At 49.0% G+C, this 25,826-nt stretch overlaps 1 protein-coding gene across 1 annotated transcript; it reads left to right on the top strand.

The window, feature by feature from the left end:
- Positions 1-21,552: 21,552 nt before the first annotated feature.
- Positions 21,553-25,355, top strand: ADRB3 (adrenoceptor beta 3). The gene is made up of 2 exons (XM_065399629.1): positions 21,553-22,856; positions 25,322-25,355. Exons 1-2 carry the CDS (start codon positions 21,553-21,555, stop codon positions 25,353-25,355), a joined length of 1,338 nt encoding a protein of 445 aa, XP_065255701.1.
- Positions 25,356-25,826: the final 471 nt, after the last annotated feature.

A 25,826-nucleotide genomic window follows, 5' to 3' on the forward strand; every position in this document is an offset into this window, starting at 1 on the left:
GGGGAAAGCAAGTCACAAAGTTCCATGAAAGTGCCCTTATGCATGCGAAAGTTTCGCAGCCACTGGGAATCATCCCAGACCTGCAACACGATGCGGTCCCACCAGTCTGTGCTTGTTTCCCGGGCCCAGAATCGGTGTTCCACGGCATGAACCTGCCCCAGTAACACCATGATTTGCACATTGCTGGGGCCTGTACTTTGTGAGAGGTCTATGTCCATGTCAATTTCCTCATCACTCTCGCCGCCGCGCTGCAATCGCCTCCTCGCCTGGTTTTGCTTTGGCATGTTCTGGCTCCGCATATACTCCAGGACAATGCGCGTGGTGTTCATAGTGCTCATAATTGCCGCGGTGATCTGAGCGGGCTCCGTGATCTCAGTGCTATGGCGTCTGGTCTGAAAAAAGGCGCGAAACTATTGTCTGATGGAGGGAGGGAGGGAGGGAGGTGCGAGTGATGACATGGCTTACAGGTACAGGGAATTAAAATCAACAAAGGTGGCTGTGCATCAGGGAGAAACACAAACAACTGTCACACAGAATGGCCCCCCCAAAGATTGAACTCAAAACCTTGGGTTTAGCAGGCCGTTGATTTCACTGTGTGGGGGGGAAGCAAATGAATACAGAACAAATCTGGTCCATCTATTTTTTACATCTTAAGCTGGCAGCAGACGGTGCAGCATGACTGATAGCTATCGGCATCTTCTGGGTGCTTGGCAGAAAATGCTGTATTACGACTGCTAGCCATCATAGTCAAGACGGTTCAATAGGACTGCCGGCAGGACTGAGTCTCCAGGAGACAAAACATGTCTGCCCAGGTGCCTCTGACCGAACTCACTGAGGAATCTGATGATGACGGATATCAATCGTAATACACCATCCACTGCCAAAAGGCAAGGAGCTGCTGCTGTATAGCAATGCAGCCCCACGTCTGCCAGCACCCAGATAGCCGACGACGGCTACCAGTCATACTGCACCGTCTACTGCCAAAAGGCAATTAGCTGCTGCTGTGTAGCAATGCAGTACCACGTCTGCCGGCACCCAGATGACATATGGTGACGGTGAGCTGAGCTGAGCTGAGTGGGCTCCATGCTTGCCATGGTATGTTGTCTGCACAGGTAAACCAGGTAAAAAGGCGCGAATCGATTGTCTGCCGTTGCTCTGATGGAGGGGAGGGGCCTGATGACATGTACCCAGAACCCCCCGTGACACTGTTTTGCATCATCAGGCATTGGGATCTCAACCCAGAATTCCAATGGGCGGCGGAGACTGCGGGAACTGTGGGATAGCTACCCACAGTGCAACGCTCCGGAAGTCGACGCTAGCCTCGGTACTGTGGACGCAGTCCGCCGACTTAATGCACTTAGAGCATTTTATGTGGGGACACACACAATCGACTGTATAAAACCGATTTCTATAAAACCAGCTTCTATAAATTCGACCTAATTTTGTAGTGTAGACATACCCCGAGTTCAGCGGAATTACTCCAGATTTGCAATGGAATATATGAGAGCAGAATTTGTCTTGGTGCTTGAGAAATCAGTTTTTCCTTGTTACTAAGTTGCTGGCGACTCAGAGTCTGTGCGTAGTGTTAGAGAGGTAGAATTCTTTGGCCAAGATTCTCAGCTGGTGTACATCAATGGAGCTGCACTGACTTTGGATTTACACCAGCTGTGGCTCTGGCCCTATGTGCAATTGCCTGAGAGTTTCGAAACAGGCACTGTAGGTTTCCACGTTTTTGTGGTCTCAGCAGAACTCCTTGAGCCCATGAGAAATTGTTTGAAGTCAGGGAGAGTTCACGTGCCAGCTGAGCTTCCGCAACCCTCAGATGTTATATTCTTTCTAAATTCCAGCCGCAGATTTATCTGCTTTACATCTCAGATAATGCCTTATCCTGGGATGCATTTGTTAAGGATTAATGGGAACAGAGCTGGATGTATGAGCCCTAAACACTTAATTAAGGTTCTTTTGCATGCATGAGTTGCCATCAGCCTGCACATGATGTATCAGGGCATGGGATAAGGATTAAACAGTTTATCACCTTTATATCGGCTTTACCAGCAGTATCACAGAGCTAATACTCCACATGGCTTGTAAGATCTACACAGGGCGATTTCCAGCTGATACTAGCCCGTCACAGCTCCTGCCAGCTGAGGCAAAGGTCCCTTTGCCTTCACCCAGGAGATCTGCCATCCGTGGACATCATAAGGGTACCAACAGAAGTCTCCATTAAGCCCTGAACCAATGCCCCTTGAAGCCAATGGAAAGTCTCCCAGTGACTTAAATGAGTGCTGGATTAGATGAAAGTCTCTGCTAAAGAGTAACTTCATCTCTAAAGTCTGGCTACTACTTAGCACTATGTTAGGAAGATTTACCATGGAATCTGCAAAGAGGCCTCAAAAGCAAAGTGTTCACCATTCTGGTAACTGGGCTGCTGAGGAGATCTGGGGAATGTTTTCACTCAGGTATTACCTGAGCTGGCTTTTTTCCCCCCCCAAGGACCCAGATGTTTATTTTATTAGCTCTGTTTTGGTTTAAGGCACAGGTTGGGCTGAAATAGCTGAGGCCAAGATTCAGGAAAGCACTTAAGCACATGCTTATCTTTCAGCATGTATTTAAGTCCCATTTTTCAGAGTAGCAGCCGTGTTAGTTTGTATCCGCAAAAAGTACAGGAGTACATGTGGCACCTTAGAGACTAACAAATTTATTTGAGCATAAGCTTTCGTGGGCTACAGCCCACTTCATCGGATGCATAGAATGGAACACACAGAAAGAAGATATTTATACATACAGAGAACATGAAAAGGTGGAAGTAGCCATGCCAACTGTAAGAGGCCAATCGATTGAGATGAGCTATCATCAGCAGGAGAAAAAAAACCTTTGAAGTGATAATCGAGATGACACATAGAAGGTGTGAGGATACTTAACATGGGAAAATAGATTCAATTAGTATAATGACCCAACCATTCCCAGTCTATGTTTAGACCTAAGTTAATTGTATCTAATTTGCATATTAATTCAAGTTCAGCAGTCTCTCTTTGGAGTCTGTTTTTGAAGTTTTTTTGTTGCAAAATTGCCACCTTCAAGTCTGTCACTGTGTGGTTAGAGAGATTAAGTCCCATTGACGTTGACGCAAGCAGGTGCTGAAGTGCTTTCCTGGCTCAGAGCCCGTGCCATGAGTTAGATGGAATACCTGGAAGGGAGGAAGGAAGAAGTGGGTGGAAAGAGAAAAGAAGTGAATTGGGGAGTGAGAGATAGAGAGTGCGCGCGTGCATAACAAATATTTTACCCAACTGGAAAGTCCTCCATAGATGTGTGAATCCGCCCTCTGAGTAAGCTCAGTGTTTGTCCAGCAGCTTCATGATTGCATCATTCTCAAAAGCCAGCTTGTAAATTTGTCAAAGAGACTCGGTGAATGAACTGTTGGAACAAGATGCAAATTCCCTGCTGGCTCCCTGGAGGAAGCCTCCAGACAGACACATCGGCACACAGACAAAGCTCTTTCTTTATCCACATCTGGCCCAAACTAACTTCCCTCACGCGCTGTCAGGATTGCACAGTATGTTCGTTGGCTGGGTATGGGCCTGCAAACCCTTACTCAGTCCCAGGGCTACAGAGAGGTTCTTGGACTGAGGGATAGGGTGACCAGACAGCAAGGGTGAAAAATCGGGACAGGGAGTGGGGGGTAATAGGAGGCTATATAAGAAAAAGACCCCAAAATCGGGACTGTCCCTATGAAATCGGGACATCTGGTCACCCTAACTGAGGAAGGACTGGCTATATTGTGCCCTATGGTTGTAGCCTTCATTAGTAATCACAAAGGGACACATCCTCTTGCCACTCAGATCAAGGAGGTTTTTGCCAGTGACTCCACTGGCACCAGGATTGGTCCATTTCTCTTTGCTCCCCTACTAAGGAGGCAGAATTTTGCAGCTGTGTCTGCATGTATGTTTGAAGTCTAGGGCCAATCGGGTCATTTTAAACAAAATGAAATTTCATCAAAATATGCTCTTTCATCAAAGCCAAAATGTTTGGTGGAGCTGTATCGGTTTTGATGAAGTTTTCGTCAAAGTTTTTTGGTCCAGGGCTCTCTGATCATTTCTGACCAGAGAGAGAAAATCCCAATTGAAAAGCTCAGGCTGTCACTCTGGAAACAGAGAGACAAGGTGGGGTAGGTAATATCTTGGATTGGACCAGCTTTGGTTGGTGAAAGAGACAAGCTTTCAAGTGAACACAGAGATGGGACAGCTTGTCTGTTTCTCCAACAGAGGTTGGTCCAATAAAGGATATTACCTCACCCACCTTGTCTCCCTAATACCCTTGGACCAACATGGCTCCAGCAACACTGCAAACAAGATCTGAAAATGGACATTTTCAATACAATTCCATTATGCAAAAACGTTCAAAGGCTTTGGTGTTGCTCCAGTGTGAAACAACTACAGATTTTGAAACCTCGAAAGTTGCTGTGAAACAGAATGATCATCCTCTGGCCAGCTCTGACGAAGTCAACACTTCCAGCATGGACAAGTGCATATGTCAATGCTAATGGTTTGGAGGTTTCATGGTGCTGTTTGTTTAATACATCAACATAGAATTATAGAAATATAGGACTGAAAGAGATCTCGAGATCCAGTCCAGCCCCCTGCACAGAGGCAGGGCCAAGTAAACCTGGGCCATCCCTGACAGGTGTTTGTCCAACCTGTTCTTAAACACCTTCAATGACAGCGATTCCACAATCTCCCTTGGAAGACTAATCCAGCTCTAGCTATTCTTAGAGTTAACGTTTTTCCTATTATCTAACCTCAATCTCCCTGGCTGCAGATTAAGACCATTACTTCTTGTCCTACCTTCAGTGGAGATGCTGAAGTCTTTATTTTTTTAGTCTTTTAAATGTTGCTGTCACCCATATTTTGAATGAATTTGTATCAGCAGGCACAAAAGACTAGAAAGCGAAACAAGGTACCAAGTTCACCTTTGGGTTGAGTGGGTGTCGCTCCACGGAAGTGCATGGAGATGGCAGTGATGAGTCTGGGCCATGGCTAATCGAGGTCAGTGATAGAGTACACAACGTACACAGTGTGACGCAAGGCCAGATGGCTATAGTAAAGTAATGGGAAACAGATATATTAGCCCCAGGCTAAACAAATCCCTGTTACCAGGATAAGCAAATGGCAATTGCTCCAGGTCAATTAAGACCCCTGGGGCCAATTAAGATCTTTCCAGAAGGCAGGGAGGACAGCTAGGTTGATTGGGACACCTGAAGCCAATCAGGGGCTGGCTGAAACTAGTTAAAAGCCTCCCAGTTAGTCAGGTGGGCGTGTGTGTCAGGAGGTGTAGGAGAAAGCTGTGCTGTGGAGAGACTGAGCAGTACAAACCATATCAGGCACAAGGAAGGAGGCCCTGAGGTAAGGGTGAAGTGGATCTTGAGGAAGTGGGGGGCTGCTGTGGGGAAGTGGCCCAGGGAATTGTACGTGTTCTGTTTCTAAAAAGTCAGCTACCATAGCTGGGTTGGAGCCTGGGGCAGAGGGCGGGCCCGGGTTCCCCGCTTTGCCCCCCAATTAATCACTGAGATTGGGAGACAACAGAGACTGTGCGAGGGAGGGCTGCTTCTCCTCACCTCCCTTGCTGGCTTATGATGAAAATGGCTCAGTAGGCTGTGACCCTTGCCTCTAGAGAGAGAAGGGCTATGTGGAGGGTCACAGCGAGCCTCTGAGGCTAGCGAAATCCGCCAGGAAATGCGGGACCCATGGAGACAAGGACAGAGCTTTGTCACAACAGGCAAACCTTGTCAGATAGCAACCATCTCCCACCTGTGTATTCAAACCAAGTACAGAAGGTAATGGCTTAAAGGAGGCAGTGCTCTCTTTTTAGATCTAAACAGAGAGGGCACGGCAGAATGCACCGTTCCTTAAGGTTCTCTTCAGTAACAATCCCATAGAAAGTAGCACTTGCAATTGTAAAGGAGCCTTAGAAAGCTCAATTCCCCTATGGGTGAGTTTGGTATCGATAACTTGGGGCTCATCCTGTATCTAGTCTATATATCACAACAAATCATCTGTCAAATAATCTGTATTGTTCTTAGTCATGAAGTTGAGGGCATTATTTGCAAGGTTCCATGTATTAAGGAATGAGCCAGTCTGGTTTTACAATGGTAATTTTAAAGCCTGCAAGTATCTGTGACTGATTTGGGATCCTAACTTGTTGTGTGTGCTGCACATATCCCTTTGGCATGCTCTTTCTCTTCACTCTATCACTGTCAGACTCCTGGCACAGCTGTGTGGAGCAGCACTAAGTATGTGTATTAAATCATTACTGACGGGCTCTGAAAGAACATGTACAATGCTGTCAACTTCTTCAACTTCCTGTAACATACCGGGGCTAGGCAGTCCAGCCAAATGGAACATGAGTGTCTTATACAGCATGTAATACACTGAGCTACATACAGGCGGTACTGCCCGTGCGGGCCCTGGTCAGTGGGTAAACAGAGAGGACTCAACAACACCTTGAACAACGTGGGTGAAATCCTGGCCTCATTGAAGTTAATGGGAATTTTGCTTCAACGGGGCCAGGATTTCACCTTGTGTTTTCAAGGTTTCCATAAGGTCCTTTTCAGACCGAAGGATCTGTCCCTTCCTCCCTCTGATTCAGAGATGCTGCTGTCAGGCACACAGAACACACGAATAACTGAATGACGTTCCAGCTTCATCCTGGGCTCTCCTAGCAACACTTGGTAACACTGTAAATGTTCTAATGTAAAGACCCCATATGAGAATAGCCTTATGACATATTCTACTACAGAGACATGGCTCCAAGGATTTGAATTTTCATCTGTTTTGCATTTGGCAAGAGGGGAAAGGCCATCTGGGTCTCAACCCCAGTATGAAACACTTGGGTTTTCTCAACTGGCAAATAGATTTGGTATTTTTCCCTTCTGTTTTTGCAGAGAAAACAGGACAAACTTTGCTTTTCTATCCAATGCAACCTTATTAGATGTGATGTCAGAAATCTCACCAGCCAGTTCCTCTATAGTGTTTAGACCCTAATCTTTCTGTTGTGTTTTCTATAATGAAAAACATATGTGCGGTGAGGCTACTTTCCCTGGATTTGCAGACATTTGTCTCACCCAGTCACCACCAGTGCCAATTAGACAAGCTTTCTGCTTATCATAATGTATTGACACGTTTCCTTCTTCATGTAGAAAGAACACACCTTGCTTCCACAAACTTCTCCCATTGCTGCGCTCTGACAATAGTCAGATCTCCCTAGAGAGCTTCCCCCCATCAGAAATCAATCCCACTTCGCTGCTCTAGGGGTCTTTCACAAGCAGAGATGGTCTGTTCAGAATTCAGTCAAAGAATCTAGACAGTATTTGTCTATAGGAAGGTCAACTATTCAAGTGCTCAGAACCCACAACTAGAACCAAATTTTCAAGAGCTCAGCTCCTAGTGGGGCACCTTATTTTGGGTCTGCCTTATTTTCGTGCCTAAATGATTGCTGGATTCTTTTGAAAATGTGACTCAAATCTTGTGTAGTGCTGTCTGCTACGCTGGGCATTTAGGCCACACTCATCACCTGTTTGTAACTAGCTGCTTCTCCCCTTGGATCTGTCTTAGGCTACATCTACACTACGGGGGGGGGGGGGGTCGATTTAAGATACGCAAATTCAGCTACGCGAATAGCGTAGCTGAATTCGACGTATCGCAGCCGACTTACCCCGCTGTGAGGACGGCGGCAAAATCGACCTCCGCGGCTTCCTGTCGACGGCTCTTACTCCCACCTTCGCTGGTGGAGTAAGAGCGTCGATTCGGGGATCGATTGTCGCGTCCTGACGGGACGCGATAAATCGATCCCCGAGAGGTCGATTTCTACCCGCCGATTCCGGCGGGTAGTGTAGACCAGGCCTTACATTATCCAGTTACAGACCTACAGCCTCAGGACAGACGCTGCAGTCTGTGTACGGCAATGTGGGATTTAGCTAGATGCACATGGCAGCTGGCTCCTGGAAAGTAACCTTAGCACCTGCCCTGAGCTAGGGAGCTATTCTTGACTCTCAATCATATCCTAGGTAGGGATAAAGACTACGATTCTTTGTTTGCATTAAACAAACATCCGTAGTGGGGTGTAATACTTGCGCCAAAGGCTGCTCACAAACCGGCTAGCTTTAGAGCATGTTGTAAACAAAACATTTGCATCCGCTTCCCATTCCGTACATCCTGCTGTCCCTAGTTGCCTTGTGATGCTGATGGAAAAACATTGTTTTTTAAAAATCAGATGGGCTGGTCCCTGGGGATGCTGCATACTTTATCACTCAACTCAGTGGTTCTAGAGCGCTAGCCCTGTGTTGCTTCTAGTTACTTCAACCTAGTATCCTACCTAACCCTAACCCTAACCCTCAAAGAAGAAGGGCCCATTGTCCCAAGTTCAGTGATCTCAGCTCATGCGGCTCTGTAGCGAGGCGGTGGGATACCCCACAGCCCCGCTGAGGGCTGAACCTCCCCTAATACCAACGTGGGCGGAGCCACCGGGTCCGGCGCCCGCCCCTCAGAGGTCACGGCAGAGAGAGCAGACGTCTGTGGCCGGGCTCCCGCTTGGGAGACAGCAGCAGGCCGCGACCGGCCTGCTGACTCACCAGGCCAGCCAAGCCTACCCCTCGCCCGTTACCCTGAGGAGGACTGGCCAAGCCTGCCCCTTTCCAGCTATCCCGAGGAGGGGCCGAGCCTGCCCCTTTTCTGCTATCCCGAGGAGGAGCCGAACCTGCCCCTTTCCAGCTACCCCGAGGAGGAGCCGAGCCTGCCCCTTTCCTGCTATCTGGAGGAGGAGCCAAACCTACCCTTCGCTACCTACCCGGAGGAACCGATGCTGGTGGAGAGCCCCGAGGACACTAGTCCGGCCCAGGTACCATACGAGGGGGAGTGTGGAAGTAGCCCGGGGGCAGCCGACCCCAGTCTGGCTGCAGCACTGCCAGAGCCGATGTCAGTGTGTTGTGGCCAGGATCCCCACTGACAGCAGCGAGTTTCCGCTGCTGCTAGGGCCCCGGGCTGGGACGCAGTGGAGTGGGAGGGCCTGCGTCCCCCCTGCCACCCAACCCTTGCGTGGCAGACTCCCCCTTTTCCCTGGCCTAGAGAGGCTGGGTTCCTGACTGACTATTTGATTGCTGCCCCGCCCTGACCTAGGGCCTGGGCTGCTACAAACATTGACTCAGCCCCTGCTTAAGGGCCTGGGTTCCCGAACTATTGGCTCAGCCCCTGCTTGAGGGCCTGAGCTCCAGACTGCGTGGCTGCTGCCCCGCCCTGATTGAGGGCCCGGGGCTTTTTCTAACCTATTGGCTCAGCCCCTGCTTAAGGGCCTGAGCCCCTAACCGTGTGTTTGCTGTCCCACACTACCGCTGGACCAGGACTGACGGCAGACCAGAGCGAGGTGGTGGGATACCCCACAGCCCCGCTGAGGGCCGAACCTCGGCCGAGACTACTACAGGCTCCTACAAAGCTGCTCCCTGTCTCATCTCCCTCAGTCCTGTCCACACAGAGTCAGAAACTGACAAATGGGGTTCGGTAGGAGATACTTATCTAATGCACCTGTCTGGTGAGGCAGAGATAGGCGTGGAGTCTGGGAGTGCAGAGCTCTATGCCAAGCTCCATCGCAGACATTAGGGGTGTCCTGGGACAAGTTGCAGGAATTGCTCTGCTGGATACTGGCGCGGCACACAGGAACCATTCTGCACAGGCGCACCCAAGCTGAGATTTGCCCAGGAACCTGTACCCCTTTGATGCTTGGGGGAAAAAGCCATTTGTTCCCCAATGACCGGAAGCTGCCTGTGCCCCCGCTTTGATGTCTCACCCCCAAAAGACAGCACTATACTCACTCAGGGAGAAAGCCTGCGCAGCAGAAAACAGCACCACTTACGATTCACCCTTAGGCTTCCATCCAAGTATAGACCAGGCCCAACTCTGCTTAGTTTTTCAGAGCCTGTGATGAGGAATTAAGGTGCCATGATCTCACACAGAACAAGCATGAAGAAGGAAACACTCGATTAGGCTGGCGGACAGTTGTATGGTGCTTGCCGAACAGGAAAGAGTGCTGTGGAGATCCAAAATTCCACAGCGCTTGACAAGAGACACTGGCATTTGCAGCAAACCAGCATCTGGTTACACTTACAGTATCATTGCTTTCCAATGAGGAGCAAGAAACTAGTTTCCGTGGTTAATAATTTTCCCCGCCAGAAGTATGGAGCAGCAGAATCTGTATGTGAAGTGGAATGTGTTGTCTCTAACAGGGTTTGCTGCAAGCAGGCAGAGTAACTAGGTATCATGGAAAGGAATGTGAAGCCATTGTAAAATATATAGAAAAGATAGTTAGTGTATTTGAAATAGACTAAAAGTAACCTGAGGAGCTTGAGCTCATGGCATTGCTAGGCTCTGGGACTGGCAATGGGAACGTCCTATATCTGCATATGCTGAGTGCGTCTCAGGTCTGCTTACTCCAGCCCTGTGCCCACTTCCTTACCTAGGGAGACAGCTGATGGTGAGCGATGTGGTGACGCTGTATGCTACATGCTTGTAGGGGTAGCTCAGCAAGATGCTTTTAAAATAAGGGACTGGACAATACTGGCTTTCCTTGTGGTGCTGCAGGTTTTATGAAAGGGAGTTTCTGAAGGGAAGGGACGATCGTCCTGAAGCTATCCCAACAACAGGACTTTCAGTGACAGAACTAGTCCCCTGGCTCACTGGTGCTGGCTGAAAACTTCCGATCTAAAGTTTTGTTTTTTATGGAAATCTCTTTCGACAAAGCGGAGTTGTTTTTAGCTTTTGGGAAAATGCCCATTTTAATCCAAAATGATCTTTTTTTAACAAAAAACAAAAACACATTGTCAATTTTATTTTCTGTGAGAAGATATCTTTTCCCAACTAACGCTATAGACACCCCTAACTGCTCATATCATGGAACTGGTCTTCTGGCATGGGACCCATCATACTGCCTGCCTGTGTAACATTTCTGTCTTGCTTACTCCCCTTACTAGAAGTGCAAACACCATTATCCAATGAATATAGAAAGGCAGGAGCCCTACTAGCCAATCCCAGAGAAAGGCTTGGTGGGGAATGATGGACAATAGGTCAAGTGAATGTGTTTAGAAAACTCTGGGAAAATGTCTTTATGCCACAGATCACAGCATCTTCTCTGGCTGTGCCATGATGGATTTGTGGCTTTGTGCTGACAAAGTGGTTCTCAAAGGGTGAATGCCGCTGCTACAGAAAGTCAAAGAGCAGGCTGAAGGAATGACCTGTTCTGTGTGCACAGCGAAATGTGAAGAGAGGAAAATACTAGTAGAGGTGGGCTGGTCTTGTGAATGACACTGTGCTGGGATGCAGGAGATCGGGGTTCAATTCTCCGTTTCCCCCACAGCTACTTGGGTGCCTGTGGGCAAGTCACTTATTCTGTCTGCACCTTGCTTCCTGGGGATAATCATCCTTCATCTCTATCGCTTACTTAGATTGTCAGCTCTTCAAGCACTGTCTCCTCCAGTGTGTTTGCACAGCACCTTGCACAACGGGGTCCTGATCCCAATTGGGTCCTCTGGGCACTACTGTCATACAAACAGATAATAACTGGCCAGAACTGGCAGGATGCATTTAGAAAACTTACTGTGAGGAAAATACAGTCCCGCCCTGCTGTGACGTGCCGGAGAAAACAAACTCTGGAAAGGCCGCTGCCAAGGCAATCTTGGGAGAATCAGACACAAGGGCTTGATCCGCTTATAGACCAATGCCTGCCTGGAAAAGAAAAACCTCCTCAGACGAGAGATGTTCTGGGAGACATGGGAAAACCACAACCAGAACTCTGAGGCTCTGTAATGGGGATGCTGGCAGCTCCTCGGCCAGCTGGCCCCACACCATGGAATCTTTGGCTCCCATCTCAGCAAAATAGGAAACAAGTTTGACTGAAATGCCTGTGGAGACTGTCGGTGTGATAAATGGGACTACGAAGCGGAAGCACATGGGAAGCTGCTCTCCAGGTACTTTTCAGCACAGTCCCAGTGTAACGCTTCTGGCTGAGGAACAGGACTTCCTTGTCCAACTATACAGGGGGCTGCAGTTTTCTATATAGGTTTTGATTTCAAACTGTAATGAATTTTATGGAGCAGGATGGATGGCTCTGGAGATAGAAGACCCTTGTATGCATAAAACAAGGGCAGCCAGGCAAGCTGCCCCACTGTGCCCTGCTAATGTGCCTCAGTCCTGACAGGGCATGTCTCCAAACACTGCACTCACAGGGCGTGACTCAGCACGCGCACCTAAGCTAGCTTTGATCCATAGCGTGGATGCCGACAGCAGTGGAGCCATGGTAGCTTAGGCTACCTGCCTGAGTACTGACCCAGGGTCCTAGACAGGCTTGGACACCCTTCACTTGCAGCCCATGTGGCCTCCCTCAGCTTCTCAGCTGTCGGTATACGTGCTCCCTAGATCAGACTAGCTCAGGTACATTTACCCAGGCTGCAATCACCTATCTGATGGCAGTGTAGACAGACCCTTAGAGATGCCACCTCTGGAGTGAGAAGGGACTTCAGTCTCCATGGCCTGTTCAGTTCTCAGTCTCTTTGCTGTGACTTCAGAAAGGGCCAACTGTGGTGGAGTTGGGCCCAGATCGCAAACACATTTCACGTAAGCCACTGAGTAGCATCAGACAGTAACATGGCTTGGGCACTGCCAACTGACCTGAACCGGTCACTGAGCGCCACGTCTCATGTTCAGTCCCCAGGGCCATGCAGCATCCTTTGCAGCTCAGATGCATAGCTACTAGCAGGGCAATGCTTTCTGTTCATTTCAGCCTGTGTATTTTAGTGTCACTCATCAGCTGAGACCAAAACCTGCAGCCTTAAAAGCATAAAATCACTAGACACTAAATGGAACTTTCAGACTGCTCATTATTCATTATAAACCCCATTTTTTCAGCAACTCAGGTGCATGCTTCCCACTAGCTCCCAGGCAGGTCTGCGCTAGCTAGTAACATACTTTATTGTGAAATTTCCAAGTAGCCAGTTAGATGACTTCATCAAAGTGCTTTTATTAAATACAGAAAAGAAATTCCAAGTGGTTATCTAGTCTAATCAGCCAAAACAGCAATTCTCTGTTAGTCCAGTTCCATCTCTAAAGTAATTTATGAAATGCGGGTACAAGGTAGAACTCTAGTTGCAACACTGGTTACTGTTTTTCAGGCACTTCTACCCAAGAGGAACTTTGCAACGCATTTGGATGCCATCTTAGCCCATGAGCATACAATGTGAGCTACTTAACTATGCAGTGACTGGATAATGATATCTAACAATATTATCTCTTACAGAGCCTGAGAGTCCCTGTGGGGAACTTGGTAGAAAACTTGTCATCTCTGGGGAGTGGAGCTCAGACTACTAGTTAAGGGGAACCAGCTTCGACACTTTGGAGATTATTTACTCCTCCAGGGTCAAGTTAGTTTATTTGCAAAGATGGCAGGAGACGCTGGGTTTCATGTGTGTCTCCAGGAATTGCCTGAGCCTCTCAGACCAAACAGCTGCCTCTGCTTTTATCTCATTATTTACACTAAGATGAATGTCAAGCTCAGGATTGTTTTCCTGGGTCCCATTTCATTGCTGGGTGGGCACTCTCTGCCCAGAAGCACTCATTAAACTGTAAAATGAGCTGTGAAACCATTAGCAGCCTCTCTTCCCTCTGATCTCTGTGCTTCCTCCTTTAACCCTGTGGAGGCAGCATGTTGGCGTGTTGGGGGGAGGCCCTTCAGTCTCTAGTAACTGCAGGGGACAGAGAACCCAAACCCAGGGCAGTGGCTTGTTCGGAAAAACATTTCCAAATGGATAGCACCAGATGTACCCCCTCCACCATCCGCACCCACTTCCACTGGCAGAGGGGAGCAAAGATGGGAGAGAGTGGGGAGCTGGGGCTCAACCGCATGCTCTTTCCTCCCTCGACACATGGCATGTAAGGGCAGGAGGAAAGATAGCAGGGCGCTCTACAGCAAGGGCAGATCTCTGGGTAGCAGTACACGTGGGAGTTCATGGTGCTTCCCACCGCTGTGAGGCCCCTCTCTGCACCTTCTGAGAGCCTGGAAGGTCCAGAAGCAGCAGGGCTCCTGCAGGAGCTGTTCTGATGGGGAAGGAGGAGAGGCAAGGCAGCAACAGGAAAGGTCTGGGGTCCCAACACAGCCAGGGGTCAGCTCTGCAAGGAGCTGGAAACCCTCCATAGAGGGGAGAAGGAGAAGGGAGCTCTGCAGGTGACCCTGTGGTACTGCTTAATCTGTAATGCAAGAGGTGCCAGGGCTCAAGCACAGAGGTGCTGCGGCTCAAGCAATTTTTTTTTACTTTCATAACTGACGTGCCAGGCCCAGAGGTGCTGGGGCTCGGCCCTGGCAAGCCCTGGCACAAATTAAGCACTGCCCTGTGGACCTTTTCCCTCGTGGGGTGACCAGATCCTGGGCTATGTATTTCCAGGGGCTACTTTGATTATTTTCTTTTCCCCTCCACTTCTCAAACTAAAAACATAAAGAGTCTTTTACATTGTTTTTCACTCCAGACAAGCCTACAAGGGTATTAAATGTTTATAAATCTGCTTGGATGGCAGCCAGTCCTGCACTGTGCCAAAGTCGCACATATGGGAGCATTCCTGACAATTGCAACAGAATTGAAACATTGCATTAGTAAGTTACCAGGCTAAGCTATAAAACCAACCATCATCATTACGGGGTATAGGACGTACTGGCCAGCCATCAGGCTACAATCAGATGTGGCGCATCTGTTCTGATCAGCTTCATTTCTGATACATCCTCTACCTGGGGGCTGAGATAGAGTGGGGCTCAAGGGGTGGAGCAGGGGACAGGGAATCTGGGTTCTGCTCCTTGCCCAAGGTCCCAGAATGCATGGGAGAGCAAGTCATTGCCCTGTAGTGCTTCAGGTTCTCCAGCTACAAGTCTGAGATGAAGATACCGACCCACCTGGGTAAAGTGGGTGAGACCCTTTAGTGACAGCTGTTGTAGAAGCAGCAGTAGGATTCTGATCTCTCGTGCAAATTATTTCATCTCTATGAAGGACAAGGACAAATACACAATTTAAGTGGTAAAGATAAGCAACAGACTGTGCTTTGAATGTCCAGTTTGCATCTTTCTCTGCACCTTGGAAAATATTATTTAACTGCCTCTCCCACACAGTATTTATACAGCCGGCTGGAGAACAACAATTCCATTTCACGACAACTTTTGAGGGGCCAAAACTTGTTTTCATTTTGCATTGGAATGAGATGAGATCTTTAAAACGCGTTGCGAAATGGAATTGTGTTGTAAAGGTCAGGTATTGGATTCGGGTCTCTCTCTCTCTTTCTTTGTCAGCGACTTTAGACTTCAGAAATTTTCTCGATGAAGAACTTTATGGAAACTGATACATGCCTCTGAAACATTTCAGCTTCAACACAACAGTATTTTTTTTCTGCAAAGAAATGTTTAGCCAGAAATGGTCCAACCACCTCTAGTGTGTGCGTGCGTGTGTGTGTGTTTAAAAGGCTAATTGCTGTCATATTACAGCACTGAGATTATTATTCTTAGTTTATTTGTATTACTGTGGTACGTAGGAGCACCAGTCATGGATGAGGACCCCACTGTGCTGGGTGCTGTACAAACACAGAACAAAAAGGGTCCCTGCCCCAAAGACCTTCCAATCTAAGCATAAGACAAGAAACAACAGCTGGATACAGACAGACGGGAGTGCAAGGAAACCATGAGACGATATCGATAGTTCCCCTGTGTTGCATAGCGGATGGAGGAAGATTACACTGTAAGACATTAGGATCCAAAGCTTTTGTTCAGACTGAAACATCTGGTATTGAATACATACATGCAAGAATACATCCCAGACACACTTCATTTATCACGTGCTAATATTGCTAAAGATGATCCACAATGAAGTCAGCATTCAAGCAGTTCTTGGGTTGATTTGTAGCTGGCTTTGGTCTCTTAAGTACCCCCAAGAGCTTTCGTGAGGATGCATGTGCAACCCTAAAGGCAGCAACGTGGAAATGATGATCTTATCTGGGTTCAGTGGAACTGGGGTTAGACCAACCACAGATATTTGCTGTTGCCACAAGAAACAGTTTCCTTAATCCCATCCGAGCGGGACGATCTCAAAGGGGAATGAAGAACTCTGTGCAAAAAGTTGCTCAGCTGCTAAAACTGAGCACAGGAGAAGGTGAGAGTGTTAATGATACCGGGGGATGTTAACTCAAAGCATATGGCACCTGAGTCTGAAATCAGGACTAAGGAGAGCTTTTATTATAGAGCACTCAAAATGTGCCAGCATCTCTGTTTTGCTACTGTTGGACTAAACAGAGGGAGGGTGAAATCACTGGCAGCAGGAAGTCGCAGGAGAAAACAAGCAGCCAGCATTAGAGCTGTGAGAATATGTTTGGGAACGTTTGTACAGATACAAAACAAGGATTCCTTTTTGCAATCCTTTTTTATTATTTAAATTACAGCACGAGAACAGGGCCCGTGCTGGGTGCTGCACAAACACATAGTGACAAACAGTCCCTGCCCTGACGAACTCACCAAACTCCAAATAGACAAGATAGACACAGAATGGGAGGTGAAACAGAGGCATGGAGCCATAAAGTAAGTTGCCCCCAATCACCCAGGTCAAATCCAGGAGTCGAATCCAAATCTCCTGACTCCCATTCCAGTGTCTCATCCACTAAGTCGGATGCCTTCAGTTTTATTTCCCCATGAGCATTCCTACAAGTGCTTTTGGTTTGCAGAGAGTGAAAGTCTTCTGAAACAATAAACATTGTTCACCAGAAGGTTCAGTCTAGAATTGTTTGCACATCTACTTTGAAAATGCTTTGATTTCTCTTGTCCTGTGTATGTTTCATTTATCCAATCAGAAAGCAGAAGCAACTTGCAGGGACTTAAATGGCCAACCACACCATGAATAATAAGTCCAAGATTCAACTGAAGCAAATAATTTGAGAAAAAAACCCAAGGACTGAAATGTGTCTGACTCAAATGTTCCTATGACTATTCTGAAAAACAAAACCAGTTATAAAAATCAAAGTCTGTTTGTGGATAATTCATGAATTGAGGGGAAAAAACTGTTAAATGAATAATTTATTATGAATAGTGAGTAGTTTTTGCTTCTCGGTTGTCACATTATTCCTACTTGCTGAATCTTCAAATTACCATAGGTGGAGGGCTTGTGTCTTCTAAATTCTGGTATCTGCATGAACAGCAGTGCAAAACCTACCCACTCAGGAAACTAACCAGGAGTGTTTCATAGGAGGAACAGAACCTTAGGCCTGGATCTGGCAAAGTTCTTAAACACATACCTAGCTTTAAGCACGAGTGGCCCTTTTATTTCAATGGAACTACTCACATGCTTCGAGACTACTTCTCCATTTTTTCTGCACCCGGTATAGTCATTTACACCAGTGAAAAGTGAGTGTCTGAAGTGCTACGCAATCAGAATCTGAACTGGTTGGAATTTTTTAAAATGTCGATGAAACTGAAAAATTTGAAATGAAAAAACATGTTGGGCAAAATATTTGCAATTTTCACTCTTGATTTCCAACCAGCAACAGAGCTGGTAAAAAAATATATATATATATATATATTTTGAATTTCAAAATTGTGACTATTTGAAATGCTGAATGTTTTAATTTCAAAAGAAAAGAAAAATGTGACAATTTTTTTTGCAAAATGTCCCCCTTTTTGGACTAGTTCTGATCAGCATGTTCGTGTTTCCCGGCTACCCTGCCCCGGGGAGCGACTGCACTGGGAGCAAGTGCAGGGGGATTCGCCAAACACACGTGCTGAAGTGCTTTGCTGGATAAAGGCCGGAACGTCTACACTGCAAAGAGAAAACCCCGGCACCAAGTCTCAGAGCCTGGCTGGAAAGAGACTTGGGCTCAAGGGGCTTGGGATGCAGGGCTAAAAATAGCAGTGGAGATGTTTGGGCTTGGCCTGGAGCCTGGGCTCTGAGACCCTCCCCATGCACCAGATTTCACAGCCCCGGCTCCAGCCCAAGCCTGGATGTCTACACTGCTATTTTTAGCCCCACGCCAACCCAAGTCAGTTGATCCCGGCTCTGAGACTCCATGCTGCGGGCCTCTTATTGCTGGGTAGACATACAGTAGAACCTCAGAGTTAGGAACACCAGTTATGAACTGACCAGTCAACCACACACCTCATTTGGAACCGGAAGTACGCAATCAAGCAGCAGCAGAGACAAAAAAAATAAAATAAAGCAAATACAGTACAGCACTGTGTTAAACATAAACTACTAAAAAAACAAAGCGAAAGCAGCATTTTTCTTCTGCATAGTAAAGTTTCAAAGCTGTATTAAGTCAATGTTCATTCAGTTGTAAACTTTTGAAAGAACAACCATAACATTTTGTGAACATTTCAGAGTTATGAACAACCTCCATTCCTGAGGGTTTTGTAACTGAGGTTTGATTGTACTTGTCCCAGCTGCCAAAGCATGAGCATGCGTGGGGCTTGATTTGAGCAGCTCAGATAGAGCAATGTTCCTAGCAAATTAATACCCGAGTAAGTAATCTGCACCGGATAATGGCACCCTGACCGTTAGGATGCTGCTGAGATGCAGCATCCTTTAGCACACGTCTTGAGAGAAAACTGTCCAGATCCCTGCTGGTGTAAGTCTTCAAGCCAGAGGTGCTACATTAAAGTACAATGGCCACGGATCTAGCCCAGAGTGCCCACGCAGGGACTGCACCCTGGAGTGTCTGGTATCAGAAACAACTAAACTGAGAGAAATTCTGAGGCCAGGGACCAGATCCTCAGCTAATATAAATTATGGAACTATGCCAATTTACCCGAGCTGGGGATCTGATAACATTCAGTACTCCGAACGACACCCCCAAAACCAGCCTCCAAAGGCCAGGCAGACTGCACCTTGCTGGGAGAAGAAGCCAGGGGCTAGTGGTCCTCAAATGTTTCTTGCTTCTTATTTTTGGGGCTTTCCTATTTTTGTGCTTCTGTTTCATTGAGTAGCTGGAGGTGCCAAGGAGCCAGCTCCTGCCCGTGGAGGTTTGGGGTACAGCCTATGATGTCCATATCCTGTCCCATCATGGTTACTGTGCACAGACCATGTGGGTAGCGGGATGGTTCCCAGCACCAGAAGGCGAGCGCTCTCATACACCTCGGCCAGTGTGGTCCTGTGCTGAGATGGGAGATCCTGGGTTAGCAGGCCAGGGTAGGGTGGAGCCTGGAAAGGGACTGTGGAGAAGGGCGAGAGAAGCTCCAGAATGTCCCCAAAGCCTCCCCCCCCATAACTTTGGTAGTCTCCAGCAGTAGATGCTGTCCTTTGGTACACTATGGAGGGGAGGGATGCACCTGATCCAAAGCACATTGAACTCAATGGAAAGTCCCTTCCCCCTTGACTTGGTTGGGCTTTACATGAGAGCCAGCGAGTGCACAATGATGAAGACAGGGGTCCAGTCCTGCCGCCCTTGACTCAGGACCAGCCGTGGCCTGCACCCCTGAGTGCCAGGTGCACAGAGCTCCTGACCCTGCATGGAAACATCTGCACCAGAGGGAGCAGGCCTTCCGCAGGAACAAATGGACACATTCCCGGGGCGGTGACCTCCACACCTAGGGCCAGTCCGTGTGTGGGGAAGAGCAGGGAACCGGCTGAGGCAGAGAGCGCTGCGCTGGAGCGGGCGCCCCGGGAAGGGAACAGGCCATTCCCCGGGGCTGAGCAGCCTAAGAGCTGCCGCTGCCCGCCATGGGAATGAAGGAGCGTTTTGTTTCCCGCAAGGATAAAATATAAACGCAGACGCGTGTCCCTAGCAGCCAGCCCCCGCCCCTTTATAACGCGGCCTCTGGGCTGGGGCTACATCGCAGCGTAACTCCTGGAATAGTTTAATTCCTGCCAAGTGAAAAGCCCCCCCACTCGGCAGAGAAGCGAACGGCCCCGTCCCAGCCGGCCCCTGCCCCCTTCCCTTTGCACCAGGGCCGGCTCCAGGGTTTTGGCCGCCCCAAGCAGCCAAAAAAAAAAACCAAAAACAAAAAAAAAGCCGCGATCGCGATGGCAATTCGGGGGAAGGTCCTTCGATCCCAGCGGGAGTGAGGGACCGTCCACCGAATTGCCGCGGAATAGCTGGAGGTGCCGCCCCTCTCCCGAGCAGCCGCCCCAAGCACCTGCTTGCCAAGCTGGTGCCTGGAGCCGGCCCTGCTTTGCACACCTCGGAGGAACAATTCGCTCGCCCGCTGCGCCCCTCGGACGTGCGTAACCGGTGAAGTTTTGTCCTGAACTCTGCTGTTATTCGCCGTCTCAGACCTTCCCCGCGAAACTCTAGCGCCCGGCCAAGTCGGCAGAGGCAGAGAAAAGAGGTTCATGGGCCCGTTTGTCTGTCAGTGGAGCTGGCAGTGCATAAAGGAGGCCGTGTACGTGTCCAAACGCCATGGACAGTGGGACGAAAGATGAGGCGCAATGCCCTCTCGGTGCCCACAAGGCTGTGTGTGAAAACCGCTCCCTAGCGGCAGGTGAGCGCCGGGGAGACGGGAGAAAGACAGACGAGCTTTCTTCCTACGCAATGAGAAGCGTCGCTCTCCGGGGAGCATTCTGCTGTCCCTGACTCCCACCTTTTCGCCTTGGCGTGGGTTTGCGCTCAGCCGATTTGTGTTCGATGGAGCGCAGGAGGAAATTGATACTTTCCGCGGACTAGAGGGGATTCGTGTCACCTCCGTCCCAGTGTCTGTGCCTGGCATCCTTGGGTTGTTCCCTCTTCTCTACATGTACGATTTGGGTTGACAAGGCGGGAGCGTTAGTGGGGGAGGGGGAGTGTATCTGTGTGTTTGACCGGCAGACGGCTGCAGTTTATGTGATGGGCTTTAGCTGCAGGGGTAACCCACCAGGAAGAGGGAGTTTGCTTGTTTTGCGACTGTTGTGGTGCTGGGCAGACCTGCCAGGCGCAAAGTGCCCGAGGAGAGAGCCTGCTCTTGTGCTGGCACACAGGTTCTTCTCCTGCCTGAAAGTGTCCTCTCTGCAGTGGGCAAACAGCGGGGCAGCAGAGGAAAGGCACGGGGCTGTGGAGAGAGGAAGGGGCGCAGGAGCAGAAGAGTTAAATTCTCAGCCCCAGGAGAAAGTGCAGGGGAAGGAAAGGGCAAATGTTGGACTCCAATATTTAAAATCCCCGCGGGGGCGGCAGAGAAAGGAGGGAAGGGAACAGACACGGAAAGAGAGATGCAAATGGGCGTGTTCCCGACTGCTTTTCTTTTTTTCAACGATCCTACGAGTGGGGCAGCCCAGCTGCGTCCTGTGCCTTTAAGGGCTCCTCCTCTGAGCAGTGCCACCGGGGTGTGTGTAGGGGGGGAGCCCATCCCCTGCTGCAGCCTTTTCAGAGCTCCCGGGGAGATGGCACAGGCTCAAGAAGCCGCTCACACACCCTGTATGGAGCCGAAACTCCGAGCGCTGTGGGGAGTTTGCCCTTAAAAGCTGGCGCCCCGCGGAGCGAGAGAGGCGCGGAGACAGGGGCGCGCGGAGACAGGGGCGCACGGAGCTCCCCAGCTGAGATGGCTCCTTGGCCCGATAGCAACGCCACCTCCAGGGGGGACGCAGCCACCAACTGCACGGGAGCCGACAGCCTGAGCAAGCAGTGGGCCATCGGGGCCGCCCTGGGCCTCACGGTGCTGGTGATCGCAGCCGGCAACCTGCTGGTGATCCTGGCCATCGCCAAGACGCCGCGCCTGCAGACCATGACCAACGTGTTCGTCACCTCGCTGGCCTGCGCCGACCTGATTATGGGCTTGCTGGTGGTGCCGCCGGGGGCCACCATCGTGCTAAGCGGCCACTGGCCCTACAGCACCACGGTGTGCGAGCTGTGGACCTCGCTGGACGTGCTGTGCGTCACGGCCAGCATCGAGACCCTGTGCGCCATTGCCGTGGACCGGTACCTGGCCATCACCTCGCCGCTGCAGTACGAGGCGCTGGTGACCAAGGGTCGGGCGCGGGCCGTGGTGTGCCTGGTCTGGGCCATCTCCGCCTTCGTCTCCTTCCTGCCCATCATGAACCACTGGTGGCGGGACGGGGCGGACGAGGAGGCGCTGAGCTGCTACCAGAACCCGAGCTGCTGCGACTTCGTCACCAACATGCCCTACGCCATCCTCTCCTCCATCATCTCCTTCTACGTGCCGCTGCTGGTCATGCTCTTTGTCTACGCGCGGGTCTTCGCCGTGGCCAGCCGGCAGATCTGCCTCATCGAGCGGGACAAGGTCCGCTTCCTCCAGGGCCCCCCCAGCCCCGGCGCCAAGGGCCCCCGCCGGAGGAGACCATCCCGCCTCATGGCCATGAGGGAGCACAAGGCGCTCAAGACCCTGGGCATCATCATGGGCACCTTCACCCTCTGCTGGCTGCCCTTCTTCGTGGCCAACATCGTCAAGGTCTTCTACAGGTCCCTCATCCCCGGCCAGGTCTTCCTCTCCCTCAACTGGCTGGGCTACGTCAACTCCGCCTTCAACCCCATCATCTACTGCCGCAGCCCCGACTTCAGGAGCGCCTTCAAGAAGCTGCTCTGCTGCCCGCGGAGCGCGGACCGCCGGCTGCACGCCGTCTCCAGGGACCTCCGCCGGTGCCCCTGCGCCTTCGCTTCCCAGGAGGCCTCCCCGGCGGACAGCAAGCCCGTGGCGCAGGGGCAGCAGCCCGGGCAGGCGGAGGAGGAGGATGGGGGAACCAGCATCAGCAGCAGCCGCTCCAGTAGCAGGACTGAGGAGACCAACCTCTCCTCCCGCCAAAGCAATGGGAATGGCAATGCCCAGCGCCCCCTTAGGGAGGCCCAGCTGCAGGGCACCCAGACCACGCTGTGTCTGCAGCTGGAAGAGTAGGTATCAGAGCCTGCAAAGGGGGGGAGGTTAGAGCTGGGCGGGGGGAGCCCCTGGGTTCGTAAGAGGTCAGTGCAAAGTACTGGGAGCTGATGCTTGGAGCGGTCCGTGTGTGTGTTGGGGGGTGGGGGTTCAGACAGAACTGGCTCCACTTCTGGAAGAGTTTAAGCCAGGGCTAGTGGGTTATTTTTTGTCAAGGTCCAAATTTCTTGGACAAGGTATAGTCAAGATCTAGACTCCAGAGGAAAAAACAACAACCCTGCAATGATAATAAGTAAATAAAAAGATTTCGGGGTCTGTTCAAAAGCCTCTGATGGGTCCAGATTTGGCCTGTTGTCTGACCCCTGGTGTAAGCAGTCACTCTGGCTGCAAAGCCGTGGTTGTAGAGGCTCTGCCACCCTTCCAGACCAGCGCAGTGTCACTGGCTGTTTTAAAGCAGGCTGAGATTTCCATTTCACACTGAGGATGCCTTTCCCTAGCTAATCCAAGTGTCTGCTCGGACAATGCAAACTGCAGGCTGTCCAGGAGATTGTTTAGCCATCGGTGGAAAAGGGTGTTTTCCGCCAGCAACAGATGAGCTGGCAGAGATGCCTGGGCCAGCAACTGGTGCTGTTACAGTGACCTTGCTCTTTGGAAAGAGACACCTTGGGAAAACCACATCTAAGTCCAATTAGTCACTTCCAAATTTAATTTGGTATGGGAAATCCCTGACATTAGCTAATATCTGGAAGGGAATGAAGGCCCGATTTGTAACGGTTTTAAAGGCAAATGGTACTTAGCGGGCTTTTCTAAAGTACCTGTCTTTAAAATCCCTGCATTTGATCTATATTTCCCTGCTTCCAGTTTGATTTGCTTAGTCATTGTTTTTCAGTCTAATCTAATCTAATGTAGCCTAATTGTTTCAAGATTTTGAATGCCCCCATCTTATCTTAAAATTAGAGCTTTTGGGAGATTTATCAGGTAAATAAAATGTCAGTGATAACAAAAAAAATCACATTTTTCTGTGTTTCTCCAACAAGCTTTACTAAAAGTGAAATTAGCTGTGTAAACACACAAAAATCAGGATTTTCCTTCAGGAAGAACAGAAGAAATTGGAGTTTGGTCACTTTTATACATAAATAACATCCAGTAACTTCTTGCAGAGAACAGGAACTTCGATTGTATCTTTGCTCAGTTCTGAAGCTGTCGCTGGAATAAGCTTTTAGTTTCACTCTGGTGTGAGGGTTGTGTTTCTCGCGTGTTTTCCAAAGCACCCTGTTCTCTGGGTGTGCACTGCCATTCACAGGCTAGCTATCCATTTCTGATCAGTGACCTAAAAAACTGCAGACGCTTTGAAAGCATAAGCTCATAGGGATTGTTGACAATTCATAATTACTTTTATTATTTATTAATAATACTATTTATTTCCAGGACAAACCATGAAGTCTGGACTGAGTCCTAGAACTGGTTTAAAATGCTTCCGTGGGATTTTCTGGAAAACTTTTACTGGGTTTGCAACATTTTGAAATTTCATCAAAATGTTTCAATTGTCAAATGTTTTCAAGCAACTTTATAGACAGCCAACCTGCTCCCCACACACGCCACTTGTCAATGATTTTTTTAATTGAAAAAAAAAAATAGGTGGGAGGAGGGTTGTTGATCAACAATAGAACTTTCAATGGCATGTTTTGCCTGACTCGAAATTCAGGAAATGTTGATTACTCTATTTAGTCCTTAGTGAAGCAGAACTGCAGTGGGCTGTAATGGGAGATCTCCCTGTGTATGGACTGATTGGGTGCTTCGGGACTCCGTCTTGCGTTGGCAGTGCATCACCAGAGAACGCAGTGCTTTGGGAAACAGCTGAGAAATACAAGGCACCTGCTGGAAGACTTTGCTGTGTGAATCAGACAACTGAAATACAAGGGGCATCATTTCAAGGGCACGAAGGCATAGAGGCACTGTGAGTGAAGAGATGAGTGAAGCCATAATGCAGAATCCTCACAGAAGAAGTGGGTTTTAAGGAGGGATTAATCCATTACATACTCCCCGATTACTTTCTCATGGAAGCAGTCAGTTTCATGCGTGGCACATGTGAGTAAAGCAGAGAGACTGTAGCTGTGATAGATTTAATAGGTGAAAGAAAGCTGAGTGCTTGTTAGTTTGAAGAAATGGTGTATCTGTTTTGGAGCATAAATGTGCCCAAATGAAGCAGAGTTACTCTGAAGAACACATCACACCAGATACAATTTCTCAGGGTCTTCAAGACAGGGGTGAAATCTTGGTCCCATTAAAATCAGTGGCAAAACTTCCACTGACTTTAGGATTCCACCTAGGCTCTTTTGCATCTTTAAGCAAATGACACCACGCGCCATACTTGTTTGTCTGGCTATTCCCTTGATGTGGCCATTATAAACACGCGCAAGTAAATGATAGAAATTACCTGTAAAAGATCTGATTATTAATTTATTGTCTTTTTTTTTTAAAGATTTACCTGCAATGAAGCAAAAGCAGGTCCTTGAGTGTGCTTGAAAGGGAAGGAAAAAGAGAAGAATGTAAGTATAGATTTTTAATCACCTGGAAAACGTTGTGATATTCCAGCAACTAGCAGCGTCAAATTTTCAGAAGAGCTCAGAACTAGATTTCCAGGTGCTCAGCACCTGCACTCAGCATCAGGTTTTCAATAGAGCTCAGTACCAAACATACACCCAATGTGCTGAGCTCGTCTGAAAATCCGATCACCAATTTAAGCTTTGTGAATGGAATTTTACATCTTTAAACATGTTTTAGACGAGGAAGCCACAGCCCTGAATTTCCTTTTGAAGTTGTTTATCCTAGTGAGATATCATTCTAATCCATGGTCACTGCTTTACACTTTCATGTGGAATTATCACACCATTATCTAATCATGCTTAGTACATACAGATAATAGAGAAAATAAGAAGGGATGGGCAAAGGCCTAGATCCTCAAAGTTATTTAGCTGCCTAACTTC

The sequence above is a fragment of the Emys orbicularis genome, chromosome 2 (genome assembly GCF_028017835.1).
Source record: "Emys orbicularis isolate rEmyOrb1 chromosome 2, rEmyOrb1.hap1, whole genome shotgun sequence".
Classification (NCBI taxonomy): Eukaryota; Metazoa; Chordata; order Testudines; family Emydidae; genus Emys; species Emys orbicularis.